Source organism: Poromitra crassiceps, assembly GCF_964638095.1.
Source record: "Poromitra crassiceps genome assembly, chromosome: 23".
In the NCBI taxonomy this organism is placed as follows: Eukaryota; Metazoa; Chordata; class Actinopteri; order Beryciformes; family Melamphaidae; genus Poromitra; species Poromitra crassiceps.
The window spans coordinates 14,980,184-14,994,099 of NC_139639.1; the positions used below are offsets into that span (position 1 = coordinate 14,980,184).

Genomic DNA, 13,916 nt, shown 5'->3' on the forward strand with positions numbered 1-13,916 from the left:
CACCACATTCAAGTTTGTAGGTTTATATTAAGGTCACAAAGCTGTCATCTGGATAGTGACTTTTTTTTTTAATACCCATGGATCTGAAATACATTTGCCAAAGTAAATAATACAACACACCACTACCACGGGCACGTTTCATTTGAAAATGCGGAACGGCATAAATCTCGACAAAATATCTTCAGCGTTCTGAACGTTTTCGTCCCGTCTCGTTCACTCATTCATGTCTGTCTAGTTTGTTCATGTGTGGAAAAAAACAAACAAAAACAAACAAACATTAGAATAAAAAAGATGAGCCCCGATTCTTGTAAAAAACACAGAAGACTCTTTTGCAGTAATACATAATAACTTAGCATTCAAAACAATGCGTATATGAATAAAATAAGATTAAGAAAATATGGACATTAAAGTCCATACAGAAAATGCCAACAAAGCGACAGTTATGTGGAGTCTACTTTTGCTTGTTTTGACCATAAAGCTTCCACTTTGGCATGCACGTGATGTGGCCTGCACAGTGTCCAGTCAGTTGCATCTCTGCATCGCTCCCATTGGCTGGAGCGGACAGAGAGATTATGTGAAGACTCAGATACTCGGATACTGTACAGACTCAGATACTCGGATACTGTACAGACTCAGATACTCGGATACTGTACAGAATTGTAACATGGTAAAATCCCCCAGTCCATGTGGAAGACGACATTTAAGAGGAACTTGGAAGTGGAAGAAATATCCCCCCCCGCACAAAAAATAAAAAATAAAATAAAAAATAAGAAGAAGCAAAACAGCAAAAGAAAGAGCAGAGTTGATTCTGGTTTTGAAAAGGTAATTGGATCGAACATCTACAGATGTGCAGCTCTCTTAAGAGTCAATGTTAAGCAGAAGGCGCGCTTCATCTTGGCACTGATGTCTGTCATCTTTGATTTTGAGTTCCTCCCATCCGTAGTCTGAGGAGCCAGGAATGAGGAGGTGAAGGAAAGGAGCCGGGTATGAGGAGGTGAAGGAGAGGAGGGAGCGCTTCCCAACCAGCAGAAAACACATGCAGACATGCAAACACAACCTGAGAAGGGGCAATATTAGGAAGTTTGGCTGTATGTCAGTCGACATTTTTTCACAAATCCACAAGTGTCAAGTAATGAACACACACTGCGACGGTAAGTTCTGTTTTCACGGACATTAACATCTCCATTTGCTCGTGGAAGGAAGTCTCCAGAAAGGTCCAGTGTGTAGCTGGAAATTCCTCCTTCTTCTTTTTTTAAATATACATCAGGCTCTTGACGGTGAAGAGTTCCTAGGTAGTTTGGAGGCATTCTGCGCTCGGTCTTCTCCAGTTTGCGTCGTCTTCTTCTTCTCACACTCTGATGGGGAGAGTTTGGCTCATCTGCTGCCGAACGATTTCCTCACTGCCTTCCAGACAATCCAGAGTCTTCTGGTGGTGACCTGGCAGCGTCCCTCCTAGGCGCAGCAGATCCCTGCAACACACACACACACACACACACACACACACACACACACACACACACACACACACACACACACACACACACACACACACACACACACACAGAGGTCAACAGCAGGTTTCACAGACACTTTCAAACAAAACACAGATGATACATCTAATTACACTTGATGCTATCGAACCGTCGGATAAAGGTATCCTTTTTTTTTTCCAATGAAGTTTTGTTTTCTTTATTTCCCCCCGTTTTCTTCCAAATTGTACTCGGCCAATTCCCCCTCTGCCAAGCTGTCCCAGTCGCTGATCCCGGGGAGAGCCGTAGACTAGCACATGCTTCCTCCAATACATGTGCAGTCGCTTCTTTTCACCTGACAGTGAGGGGATTCACCGGCAGGATGCAGTGCGTGGGAGGATCATCACGCTATTCTCCCAAGTTCCCCTCCCCCCCGAAAAGGCATCCCGACCAACCAGAGGGGGCACCAGAGGGGGCACTAGCGCAGCAACCAGGACACATATACCCTTAATCCGGCTTCCCATCCCACAGACACGTCCGATTGTGCCTGTATGGATGTCCGACCAAGCCGGAGGCAACACGCCACGGGGGCTCGAACCTGCGACCCTCGTGTCGGTAGGCAGGGAATCTACCACTGCCGACGCCCCGGATAAAAGGTATACTTCAGATCCAGTCAGTTTGAGTCATTGTTCACTGGCTGCTCTGCAAAAGTCTCAAATGTGAGGACAGAGCGATGATGTGTTCGACAATAAAAATAACATTGCAGCACGATGAGAACATGTTGAAAAGTGCTGATGCTGCTGATCAACTCCTCTGCTATTTACCAAGTCCAATTCAAACACTAAGCCAGATCGATTCATCACACTGCGGCTTTTAATAAAAGCTGAGCCTATATCTGAGCTATCTGGAGAAGATACAGTGTCGGAGTGTCCTCTGTTGGGCGGCCAGCGTCCTTGTCTTTAAGGTTCTCCTGGCTGAAGATACTTTAGAGATAAGGGGATGCAACTCATATCCTCCCTCTCCCCCCCGTTATCTGGCCCGACATCACCGAGCAGCCAATGGCAGGGCGGCAGCGACGGGCGACACGCGCGCATCCGCCGCCTCGGAAGTACAGCCAGGTGGGCACGCGCAAACACTGCCAGCGCTCTCTAAATCACGCACTGACAACATCATCCGTCCTCGCTCCACGCCTTCTCTTTCTGCGGCTCCCTCTCCATCCATCTCTCGCTGTCGCATACGAGATGAGGCCATAAATTAATCATCGGCGTGTCATCCGCACACAGCGACACGTAGCGTAACATGCACACACACACACACACACACGCGCGCGCGAGCGAGCGAGTGAGCGTGCGCGTGCAGACACACGGCGCGGCGCGGTGCGGAGCAGCACGGCACAACCCCGCTCCCCGTTCGCCCGCCGCCGCCGCCGCAGCGTCGGGCGCGCCCTCCCCCGGCGCATTAAAAAGCTCATTAGCAACCTAATTAAACACATTCCTCTCTTTTAGCTTCTCCTCAATCTCCCTTATTACTCACACTTCATCACCTCCTGCTTTTCCACATCAGCAGATCGCGAAGCTCTCTGTCCCGTCACCTACATTCCAGGATCCGGCCAAGTGTAGGGGGAATTAAACCTAGATCAGCCATTACATTTCCACACACAATTAGCTTGACTGAGCCCCATTCCTGGCATAAGAGTTGTCCTTGGGGCACGGTGTTATAGTGGAAGTGCGAGCCAAGGAGCCTGGCAGAGGACCCGCTTACTGTATGTGTGAATCCTGCCTTTTGTGTCTGTGGGAACTGGGAAGTAGGAAACTACTTCTGTAGTTGGAGCCACACGCTTGAAGATGTGCACTCAATGCATTATACATCACTATTAGAGCTGGAGATCTAAACCATCTAAAGCAAACACTAATGATACTGTTGACTGGATGCCAGGCTAACAAAACGCAGAACAAACGCGTCAGGAGAAAAAAAAGTTCACCATATGCAGAAGAGATGGCCGGAACGACATTTGGATTCACTGAAGCCGTTCCACCGAGGCTGTCCCTGTTTGACTGTGTGCGACTCCAAAAGCAGCGACTGCAGAAAGTCTCACTGCACCCGACTCCGCCCCTGAAGGACATGTGTGCCCTCGACTCCGCCCCTGAAGGACATGTGCACTCGACTCCGCCCCTGAAGGACATGTGCACTCAAAACCAAGCTGGAAAAACAACTTCTCAATGCAGGGAGGACTATCTATGGATGAGGCAGCTTCTACACTTCGTGACTGGCAGAGAAAAGGAATCAGTGAGAGACTAGACTTCTGACATGAGAACTCTTCAACTGAAACAGCTCATGTCTTTGATGACAACAGCCAAAAGCATAAAGCAAACAAACACTAACAAGCATGAACCTTGATGTTGCAAGACCTTTACAGACCAAACATGATGTTTTTTACAGTGACATCTTACTCCCTCTGGTCTTCTCTGTACTACAAAGTCTTCTTCACCCAATCCACAGATCGTATATACAGTATGGGAGAAGTTTGGAGGGTATATAACAGGATGTTCACAGGATTCTGCGTTCATTGTAGAAAAAGCACAGCCTCAACGGCTTTTTGTGCCAATATGGTAAAAAGCAGGTTTGCACGATGCATAGTTTGCATACTTATTATTACGTTGTCTCCATAATGAGCGGCTGCAGTAGCTACAGTACCGCTGTCAGCAAACAGCACGGAGGTACAATTAATAAAACACCGAGCAGAAACTTACACAGCACAGCCAACATGCTCCCATATCCAATCTGTATGATCAGAGTAGCTGGGAAATTAACAAATATGACCCAACATTTCCAGCGCTCCTTTCTGTTTCTGCTCTGGTTGTTGTTGTAAACTACTGTGAAACTCTGATTCTTCTTACTTGTTATTGGTTGGCTCACAAGAAATGCAATCCACGTCATGGTTGTTCCTCTAACAAGTTGAACCCAACTTGCCTCCAGGGGCGCCCGGCCCGGGTAGTGCAGTGGTAGATTTCCTGCCCACCAATATGAGGGTTGCAGGTTCGAGCACCCGTGTCACCTCCGGCTTGGTCGGGCTTCCATACGGGCACAATACGCCTAGTTCACATGCACCCAAATCGGCCATTTTGTGTCTAAAAGCTAGGAAGTAAAGCAGGCGCAAGCAAGACATTGATTAGAGCCCTGGACCTTCAGGCTTCAACCTTACAAGCAGCCAACTGGAAGCCTGAACGTCCGGGGCTCTAATCAATGCCTTGCTTACGACTCCTTTACTTCCTAGCTTTTAGACACAAAATGGCTACTCCAGTGTTTAGGACTGGTTTTGCCCGAAATATCCCAGTGCCAAGTACCATCGAAACTTCTCCATTCAAACGATACCCGCATTCGATCCCTTTTGTACACAGATCTAGGAAAAAAACTATTTGTATGGTTTTGCTCGCAGCCAATCACCGCAAGCGCTCTTCGATTTAATGAGACGTGTGATTGGCCCACTAGCACAGCAGTTACAATACAGTCTGTGGTGTTGAGGTTGAGTGCGGTGTATGTGACGGAGTTGACAGTTCAGCATATGAAAAAGGCATCAAATTAAGTACTCTATTGGTATGGCTATCACTTTAAGGCCTACTGGTATACAGTGTTGGGGGTAACTCATTACAAAAGTAACATAATAATATATTATTTTTAGCAGTAACTCAGTAATATAACTTATTACTTATAGGATTTCAGTAATATTATACCAGTTACTTTGTCAAGTAACAAGTTACAAATTGAGTTACATATTAAATCAAAGCACATATTTAAAAAAGATACAATAATTTCCTAATCAAACTGTGTTTTTATGCAAATAACCACTATAGCTGACAATACAAAGGAAAAGGATAACATTTAGAATTTTGGATGGTTTACACTGACTCCAAGGCGGTTGAAATAATTTTTCGAGATGGTTCCGGGGCGGCGATGTCATTCTGCTACTGCTGTTGTTTTGGTAAAAGTAATGCAAAAGTAGTGGAATAAGTAATGAGTTACTCTACACAGAAAGTAATATTGTAAAGTAACTTATTACTTTCAAATGAAAGTAACTAGTAATTATGTAGTATATTACATTTTGAAAGTAACTTGCCCAACACTGCTGGTATAGAGCTGAACAAATAAAGAAAATCGAAAATTAATTTCCAACTGAAATGTTTTATGGTCACTCACAATTCAGCAGGTCGCTGGTTGGCTTGGTTCCAGCCTTAAAACTCGTTATATAAGGATTTTTCGAAATATCTATGGAGAAAATGAATGGGGAAACTCACTTCCGGGGCAAGAGATGTCACGTGACTGTTCAGCTCTATTGTAATTGTTTAAAAACGATACCCAGCCCTCCTACCAGTGTTGCCAGCTCTCTTCCCAGGAAAGTGGCAGTTGGCTGCCTGCTGGATAAGTTGCCAGAGGACATCATGCACTCATTTGCATGTGAAAAGTGGAACAAAACAAAAGTGTAACAGTGTGACCGCGAGGCTCAGACACCAACGCCTGACATGCATCGTTCTCATTGGAGGAGACGCGAGAGAGAAAGCGAGTGAGAGAGAGAGAGAGAGAGAGAGAGAGAGAGAATACGATCCAAACAAAACCATGGACCTCGTGTGCTTCCACTCACCCCGAGTAGTTGCTGGTCACCACCTTGAGGCTGGCTGCGTTGCGGAGCAGCTTGTCCAGGGTGCTGACGATGCGGCAGAACTTGGGCCTGACGTTCCTCTCCTTCACCCAGCACTCCAGCATCAGCTGGTGCAGCACCATGGGACAGTCCATGGGCGGGGGCAGCCTGTAGTCCTGCTCCACCGCCGTCATCACCTGAGAGGCGGGAAGAGGATGGGCGAAGAAGACGGGAAGACAGTCAAGACACTGCACTATAGAGTACCCAGAATGCCCTGCATAGAGGGAGCAATGCTAATTTAACACCGTGTTTCTGGGATGGACTGGATGAACTAGATTGCTATGTAGTCGGAAACTTGACCTCCAGTTTTTACGTCCTGCACTGAACTCATTCTCGATCCGAGCGCTTGCTATACTGCCACACAATCCAATCCTCTAACTTGGTGGTTCTCAAATGGGGTTCCGGCGGGAACCCCCAGGGGTCCGTGGCACTTTGCCAGGGGGTCCGCGAAAAGTTTTCAGGAAAATAAAAATAAAATCTTTTTTGTGTGTGCAAAAGCTTCATAGTTCAACGAAAATATTGTAGGCTTTAAATCTAAAATGGTTCATGGATTACATTCTAATCCAGCAAACCTATCAATTTAAAAGTCAAGCACGTTACCGTGGAAACAATTAAGCTTAGCCCAAAATCACAAATCAGAATCAGGGGGTCTCCGGTATATTTTCTATCTTGTAAGGGGTCCTTGGCTGAAAAACATTTGAGAACCTCTGCAACAATACTATAAAATCATTATTATTAGAAAGTATTATCTAACTCAGTGGTTCTCATAGTGGGGTCCAGGGACGCGCAGGGATCCTTGAGGGGGGTTCCAAGGGGTCCCCACAGCAAAAATAAGACTAATTTATTTTCACTATAATTCCATCCATAAGTAACCCATGACAGAATGTATGACTGTTGATGATGTATGACTGATGGGTTTCATACACTTTCTGTAATAAAACATCGAAAATATCTACAAATCTAAACATTTTTTAGGGGACCCCTGGGACAAAATCTGGCTAATTTGTGTCAGTTTTGGGGTCCTTGATGTGAAAAAGTTCGAGAACCTCATTGACATGATTTCTCCCCCCCCCCCCCTCCTCCTATCAACTGCTTTTCCCTCCATATGTTGTGTGTGCGTTCAACAACAATGAGAAGTGCCATTTGGGAGCAATAAAACATCTCTGCAGGCCTCTTCTTCTCCTGCTGCTGCTCCTTTGATTGTTATACTGTGCTTCTCAGTCTTCAAGTAGCTCGTCTGTTTACATCCGCTATCTGTTGACTCTGTTGCTTAGTGAGCGATGACTGTGGCACCGAAGCAATAGAGAACAATGAAAGTGCTCCTCTTTGATGCTTTCATTACTGCATGTGGATTTGCTTACTGAAGCTGCTCTACATACATTACTGGCCTTTTTCATTCTGCTCTCTTTGCTTTATTGCCATCAGCATTATGACTCTATTTGAAGCGATACAGAGCCCATATTATTCCACGGAGAGTGAAGCGGAGGTGAGCACAATGCTACGCTACTTTGTCAGGGGGAGAGGAGGAGAACGCCGTTCCTTTCTTCCCTGCGAGCTCACACTGCTGGAGTTAGTCTGTGCAGTGCAGATAGCCTACAGGTTACAATGTCCGTAAAAGCCTTTTCCAGAATAGCCCATGCCTCTGTGTGTGTGTGTGTGCATGGGTGTGTGTGTGCGTGGGTGTGTGTGCGTGTGTGTGTGTGTGGGGGGGTGCGTGCGTGCGTGCGTGTGTGTCTGTGGGGCTTTGCGCTATGGATTTGTAGAGGCTTTGGGCAGGCTAGGGTTGTAAATAAGGTGGTAAAAACTAGAACACAGGCACGCAGCTGCACCGGCATCTGCAGCGTGGAGATAAAGACGGCAGGACAGGACAGAACAGAACGGGCCCAGATCCAACATGACAGCACCAAGAGCTCAGCTGAAAGTCTGCTGCCGGCCCGAAACTTACACATAACTTACACACGTGTGTGTGTGTGTGTGTGTGTTATGTTTGGTATACATATAGAGCAAACATGGGCAAAATACAGCCGCATGTGAGGCCCGCGATGGAATTGCAAAAGAAAAAAAAAATATATATATATATATATTTTTTACAGTGCACCTGAACGCAACATGCAAGATACCCGCTGAAGAAGTGTCCAAATGTTCATGTCATTCTGGCCAATACTCCACTTCTGTTATAGCATTTCAGTCTGGAATATGGAATATCTTTCAATAATCTTTATGACTAAAAGGCTACCGTACATTGAAGTAGAAATTTAAATAATTAACTCATTGGTTTTGGATTTATTTAGCTTCAAGAGTGCATTTTTGTTCGTGTGACCCTCAACACAGGCTTTGATCATCCCGGGCCAATTACTGATACTTATGCTTAAATTAACCCACTCATATTCTGGTTTATTTCAATAAAAACATTTCGGCTAGTGGAAATTCTAATAAGCATCAAATATTGGTGGTTAAGACTGAATAATGACATCCCAACTGTTAATTTAAAATGAGTTATTCCTCTAAACCTGGCTTCAAATGCCCCAAATTTTTCACGCTGGCGCCGTTCAGCCCTCAGCAAAACGTGGTAGCGAGGAAATTTTTTGTGGCCCTCTCTATCGTCGAAGTTGCCCATCCATGGGTTACGGCATGACAATATTTGTTCGGCCCCCGGCAACAATCTGGGTTTCTCATGTGGCCCCCCATGAAAAATAGTTGCCCACCCCTGATATAGAGTATGGATAAAAATGCAGGTCCAAGGCGCACAGAGGACAGATGGTAATCCGATCCCCCAAAAACCAGCTCCGGAGGTGATCTGATCGGGGATGCATTCGGCCACATTAACAACAAAGTGTAAAATGCAATCAAAATCAGAATCAGCTCTATTGGCCAAGTATGTACACAAGGAATCTGACTCCGGTTTGCGTTGCTCTCAAAGTACTCACAAACAGAAGGTAAAACAAACAAGGCACGGGTACATCCCAACATTTACAAAATGTTGCATTAACTACGATATACGTCTACAATCTAGCAGCGTCCACAAATAGGAGCTACGGTAACTGAAATACATTTTTGCGTGTGCGCATCCCGGTAGCACAGCGGTAGATTCCCTGCCTAACTGCCATGGGTTCGAGCCCCCATGTTACCTCCGGTTTGGTCTGGCCTCCAGGCACAGATCCGAAAAAGAAATCAAAAACGTTTGCGTGTGGGTCCAACCAGGAAGAGTCAGGCAGGTTGGACAGTCACATACTACCCAGTAAACATTCTGATGTCTATCAGAGATCTCGCCAAGGGGTCGAAATAAAGTCACGTCTTGAACCGACGTCCATAATGGCGATAATGTTTTGTGGGTACTAATAAAAATGGTTTTGCTTGAATTATTACAAGAGGAGATGGATGCTAATGCCAAGCCAGCTCTTCAGATCTAGAGCCACTCCAGTCCAGACACAACAGTTGTTCATGCCAGGTGCAGAGGGAGGGTAACTCACGTCCTGGTTGCTCATGTCCCAGTAGGGCCTCTCTCCGTAGGACACCACCTCCCACATGACGATGCCGTAGCTCCACACGTCGCTGGCTGAGGTGAACTTCCTGAAGGCAATGGCCTCCGGCGCCGTCCACCGGATGGGAATCTTCCCTCCCTGCTCACACACACAGAGGGAGGGGGGGGGGTGCTATTTGAGACCCCAGGATGCAATGCAGGCATTGTAACTACACAGATACACGATATTGGTTTTGGATTTTTTTTTGCCGTCATGCTGATATTTTCCAACTCTTTTTGCCGATATATGCAAGCATTCCCCCCCACCCAATTTCAGAGAACATCAAGTCTCTCCTGCAGTGGAATTAACACATATTATGCCTACTCTGATCCTGATGGCCCACTGGCAGATGCAGACCGAAATACAACGCTTTTCAAAATGGACACATTCACTGGGCAAAAAAGAGAAGTGCACGCACGCCCTCGCACTGGGGACAGGGACACGCCCTCGCACTGAGGACACGCCCTCGCACTGGGGACACGCCCTCACACTGAGGACACGCCCTCGCACTGGGGACACGCCCTCACACTGAGGACACGCCCTCGCACTGAGGACACGCCCTCGCACTGGGGACACGCCCTCACACTGGGGACACGCCCTCACACTGGGGACATGCCCTCGCACGGAGGACACACCCTCACACTGGGGACACACCCTCACACTGAGGACACACCCTCACACTGAGGACACACCCTCACACTGGGGACACGCCCTCGCACTGAGGACACACCCTCACACTGGGGACACGCCCTCACACTGGGGACACACCCTCACACTGGGGACACACCCTCACACTGAGGACACACCCTCACACTGGGGACACACCCTCACACACCCTCACACTGGGGACACACCCTCACACTGAGGACACGCCCTCACACTGGGGACACACCCTCACACTGAGGACACGCCCTCACACTGGGGACACGCCCTCACACTGGGGACACGCCCTCGCACTGGGGACACGCCCTCACACTGGGGACACACCCTCACACTGGGGACACACCCTCACACTGGGGACACACCCTCACACTGAGGACACGCCCTCACACTGGGGACACACCCTCACACTGAGGACACGCCCTCACACTGAGGACACGCCCTCACACTGGGGACACACCCTCACACTGAGGACACGCCCTCACACTGGGGACACACCCTCACACTGAGGACACGCCCTCACACTGGGGACATGCCCTCACACTGGGGACACGCCCTCGCACTGAGGACACGCCCTCACACTGAGGACAGGCCCTCACACTGGGGACACACCCTCACACTGGGGACACGCCCTCACACTGGGGACACACCCTCACACTGAGGACACACCCTCACACTGGGGACACGCCCTCACACTGAGGACACACCCTCACACTGGGGACACGCCCTCACACTGGGGACACGCCCTCACACTGAGGACACACCCTCACACTGGGGACACGCCCTCGCACTGAGGACACGCCCTCACACTGAGGACAGGCCCTCACACTGGGGACACACCCTCACACTGGGGACACGCCCTCACACTGAGGACACACCCTCACACTGGGGACACACCCTCACACTGGGGACACACCCTCACACTGGGGACACGCCCTCACACTGGGGACACGCCCTCACACTGAGGACACACCCTCACACTGGGGACACGCCCTCACACTGAGGACACGCCCTCACACTGGGGACACACCCTCACACTGAGGACATGGTGTCAAGCATTTATTCAAGCAGTCATATCAGAAGAAATGTTAGCTTCTGGCCCATGCCGATATTTCATTTTAAAACCTTTATCCGCCGATACTGATGATGACGACATGCTGATATCATCGTGCATCCCTCACACACACACACACACACACCCACACGCATGCACAAGCTGACACACACACACCCACACGCGCACACACACACACACACACAGAAGCTGATGCAAATTTCACAGACGGTCTTGAACACTAACACAAACATTGGCACACAAGAACAGTCCCACATGTCTGCATATATGCACATGTTAAACAAGTGAAGGGGATCAAATAACAAGCCCAATTAAACATACGCAGAATATACAAACACAGAAGAGCAGACTAAGTACACGCTCACGCACACACACACACACGCACACACACACACACACACACACACACTGACCAGAGAGCTGGTGTAGGTGGGATCAGCGGAGGTGTCGTCCAGGAAGCGCGACAGGCCGAAGTCGGACACCTTGCAGACCAGGTTGGAGTTGACCAGGATGTTGCGAGCTGCCAGGTCTCTGTGGACGTAGTTCATGTCTGACAGGTACTTCATCCCGGCGGCGATGCCGCGCAGCATGCCCACCAGCTGGGTCATGGTGAAGCGGCCGTCGTTCAGCTGCACAACACACACGGCCGGAGCGGGAGGGAGGGACGAGGGGGGGGGGAGAGAGGGGAGGTAAGGAGGGGGGAGAGAGTGAAAAGTGTTAATAGTGTTAATAGAAAAGGTGGAGTAATAAATAGAAGTGAGAAAAGAGGAGAATGTCTTCACGCGTCCAAAAAGTCGTGCCCGAACCCAAAAAGACCCGGAAATGTAGTACTCAGAACCGAACCGGATCAGTCTATTATTAGAAAGCTGAGACCCGTACCCATACAGAACAGATAAATATCGACCCGGGAATTTGAATTGATCTGAGACCCAGCCGGGTCTGGGTCGGGCCCTCGGGTATTCGGGGATACCCGAAGACCTCTAGCCTTAAGTCTCGCCTGCTCTATGTTAGTGGATGGGACAGGAGCCAAACTAAAAAATCAAAGTACAAACCACAAAATGTTTCCTGACAGCTGACCTTTTCATGCATGCTGTCCAATTATGTGAATAATTAGCCTCCTTAGTGCAGCACTGGAGGTATTATAAGCTCAATATTTAGTGCCAACAAAAACAAAAAGACAGACGCAACCCTGAAATTAAAAACAGGGAACTGGAGGTTTCTGTCATCCGGTAGTTCTTATCACGCTGATGTAGGTTCAAGCGCTCCTTTTTCTGATGAGTTTGTTTTTAATGAGCTATTTGACGATATAAAAAGGGGTGATTGACAGCTGTGACAGCCACACACGTCGGGGGCCACTCGGGTCCTCCTGACGGACATTTCAATGTCAGAGATCCGAGACCCGCGGCAAAACGCTATCAGACCCGACCCGGACCCGCCGTCGCTTCTTTCGAATGGACCTGAGACCTGGCCGGGTCCGGGCCGGACCTTCGGGTATCCATGGGTTCGGGCATAACCGAAGACCTCTAGGGAGAAGAGATAGGGAGAAGGGAGACAAGGGCAACTCGGTCACTCATAAACATGACATCTGTCATAATGTCATTGGCCCGGTCAGCCAATGACAGCTGACCTTTTCATGCATGCTGCTGTCAATTAGCGGAATAATTAGCCTCCTTAGTGCAGCACTGAATGTATTATAGGCTCAATATTTAGTGCCAACAAAAACAAAAAGACAGACGCAACCCTGAAATTAAAAACATGGAACTGGAGGTATTTCTTCCATTCTCAAACTGACTGACAAACTCGTTAGAGGGACTGTCAGGGCATGATATTTAAGAGTGCGTGTTAACGTGTATTCCCTGAAGCAGAAAAAGCTTTGTTTGCATTCTGAGTTTGTGAACATTAAAGTAAAAGTGTCCTGTCAACTGAATTACAATGTTGCACAAAGCTTATTTTCCATTTCAAAGCCTTTGACTCGCAGAATCTAGCCTTTTAGGTTTAAAACTCAGAGGCTCAAAGGAATATGAGATTAGGACTGTGCGGGTTTAATTTACTTAACAATGGTTCGCATTTATGAAGAGTGCTACATTAGAACGCTAATCTAGGATGAACGTTGTTCTGTAGATCCTAATGAATGAGAGTCGAGGAACTCTGGCGACCAGTGATCCCAGGTCAACCCTCCAGCCTGCCAAGGCCCATAAATGAGGCCCATTGTACGAACAAACCTGATAAGAGTACGTTTAATTAATACTAGTCAGTGGGATGTCCATTCACATTGAACTGACAGATAATGAAGAATGTCTTCCAGCCCTCCGTGATGCTGAAACTGCACTGTGAACTTTGCCATAGTTCGAGACGTGAGGTTTAAAGTCATGACCCGAGTATCAGCCGCATTTTGACAGATAACCGATATATATATTAACATTGCTGATGCCGTCCTGGCCGATAACATATTTACTGATGTCGACCTGCATAAAAACAAGTATCTATGATAATCACAT

At 47.9% G+C, this 13,916-nt stretch overlaps 1 protein-coding gene across 1 annotated transcript in view; it reads right to left on the bottom strand.

Annotated features, from left to right (window-relative positions):
- Positions 1 to 1,348: 1,348 nt before the first annotated feature.
- ephb3a (eph receptor B3a) overlaps positions 1,349 to 13,916 on the bottom strand; it is a gene marked incomplete at both ends in the record, with an annotated part of 42,576 nt that continues 30,008 nt past the window's right edge. The window contains 4 exon segments of the mRNA XM_083658915.1: positions 1,349 to 1,469; positions 6,106 to 6,299; positions 9,633 to 9,782; positions 11,832 to 12,047. Coding sequence (XP_083515041.1) covers positions 1,349 to 1,469; positions 6,106 to 6,299; positions 9,633 to 9,782; positions 11,832 to 12,047 — 681 coding nt within the window.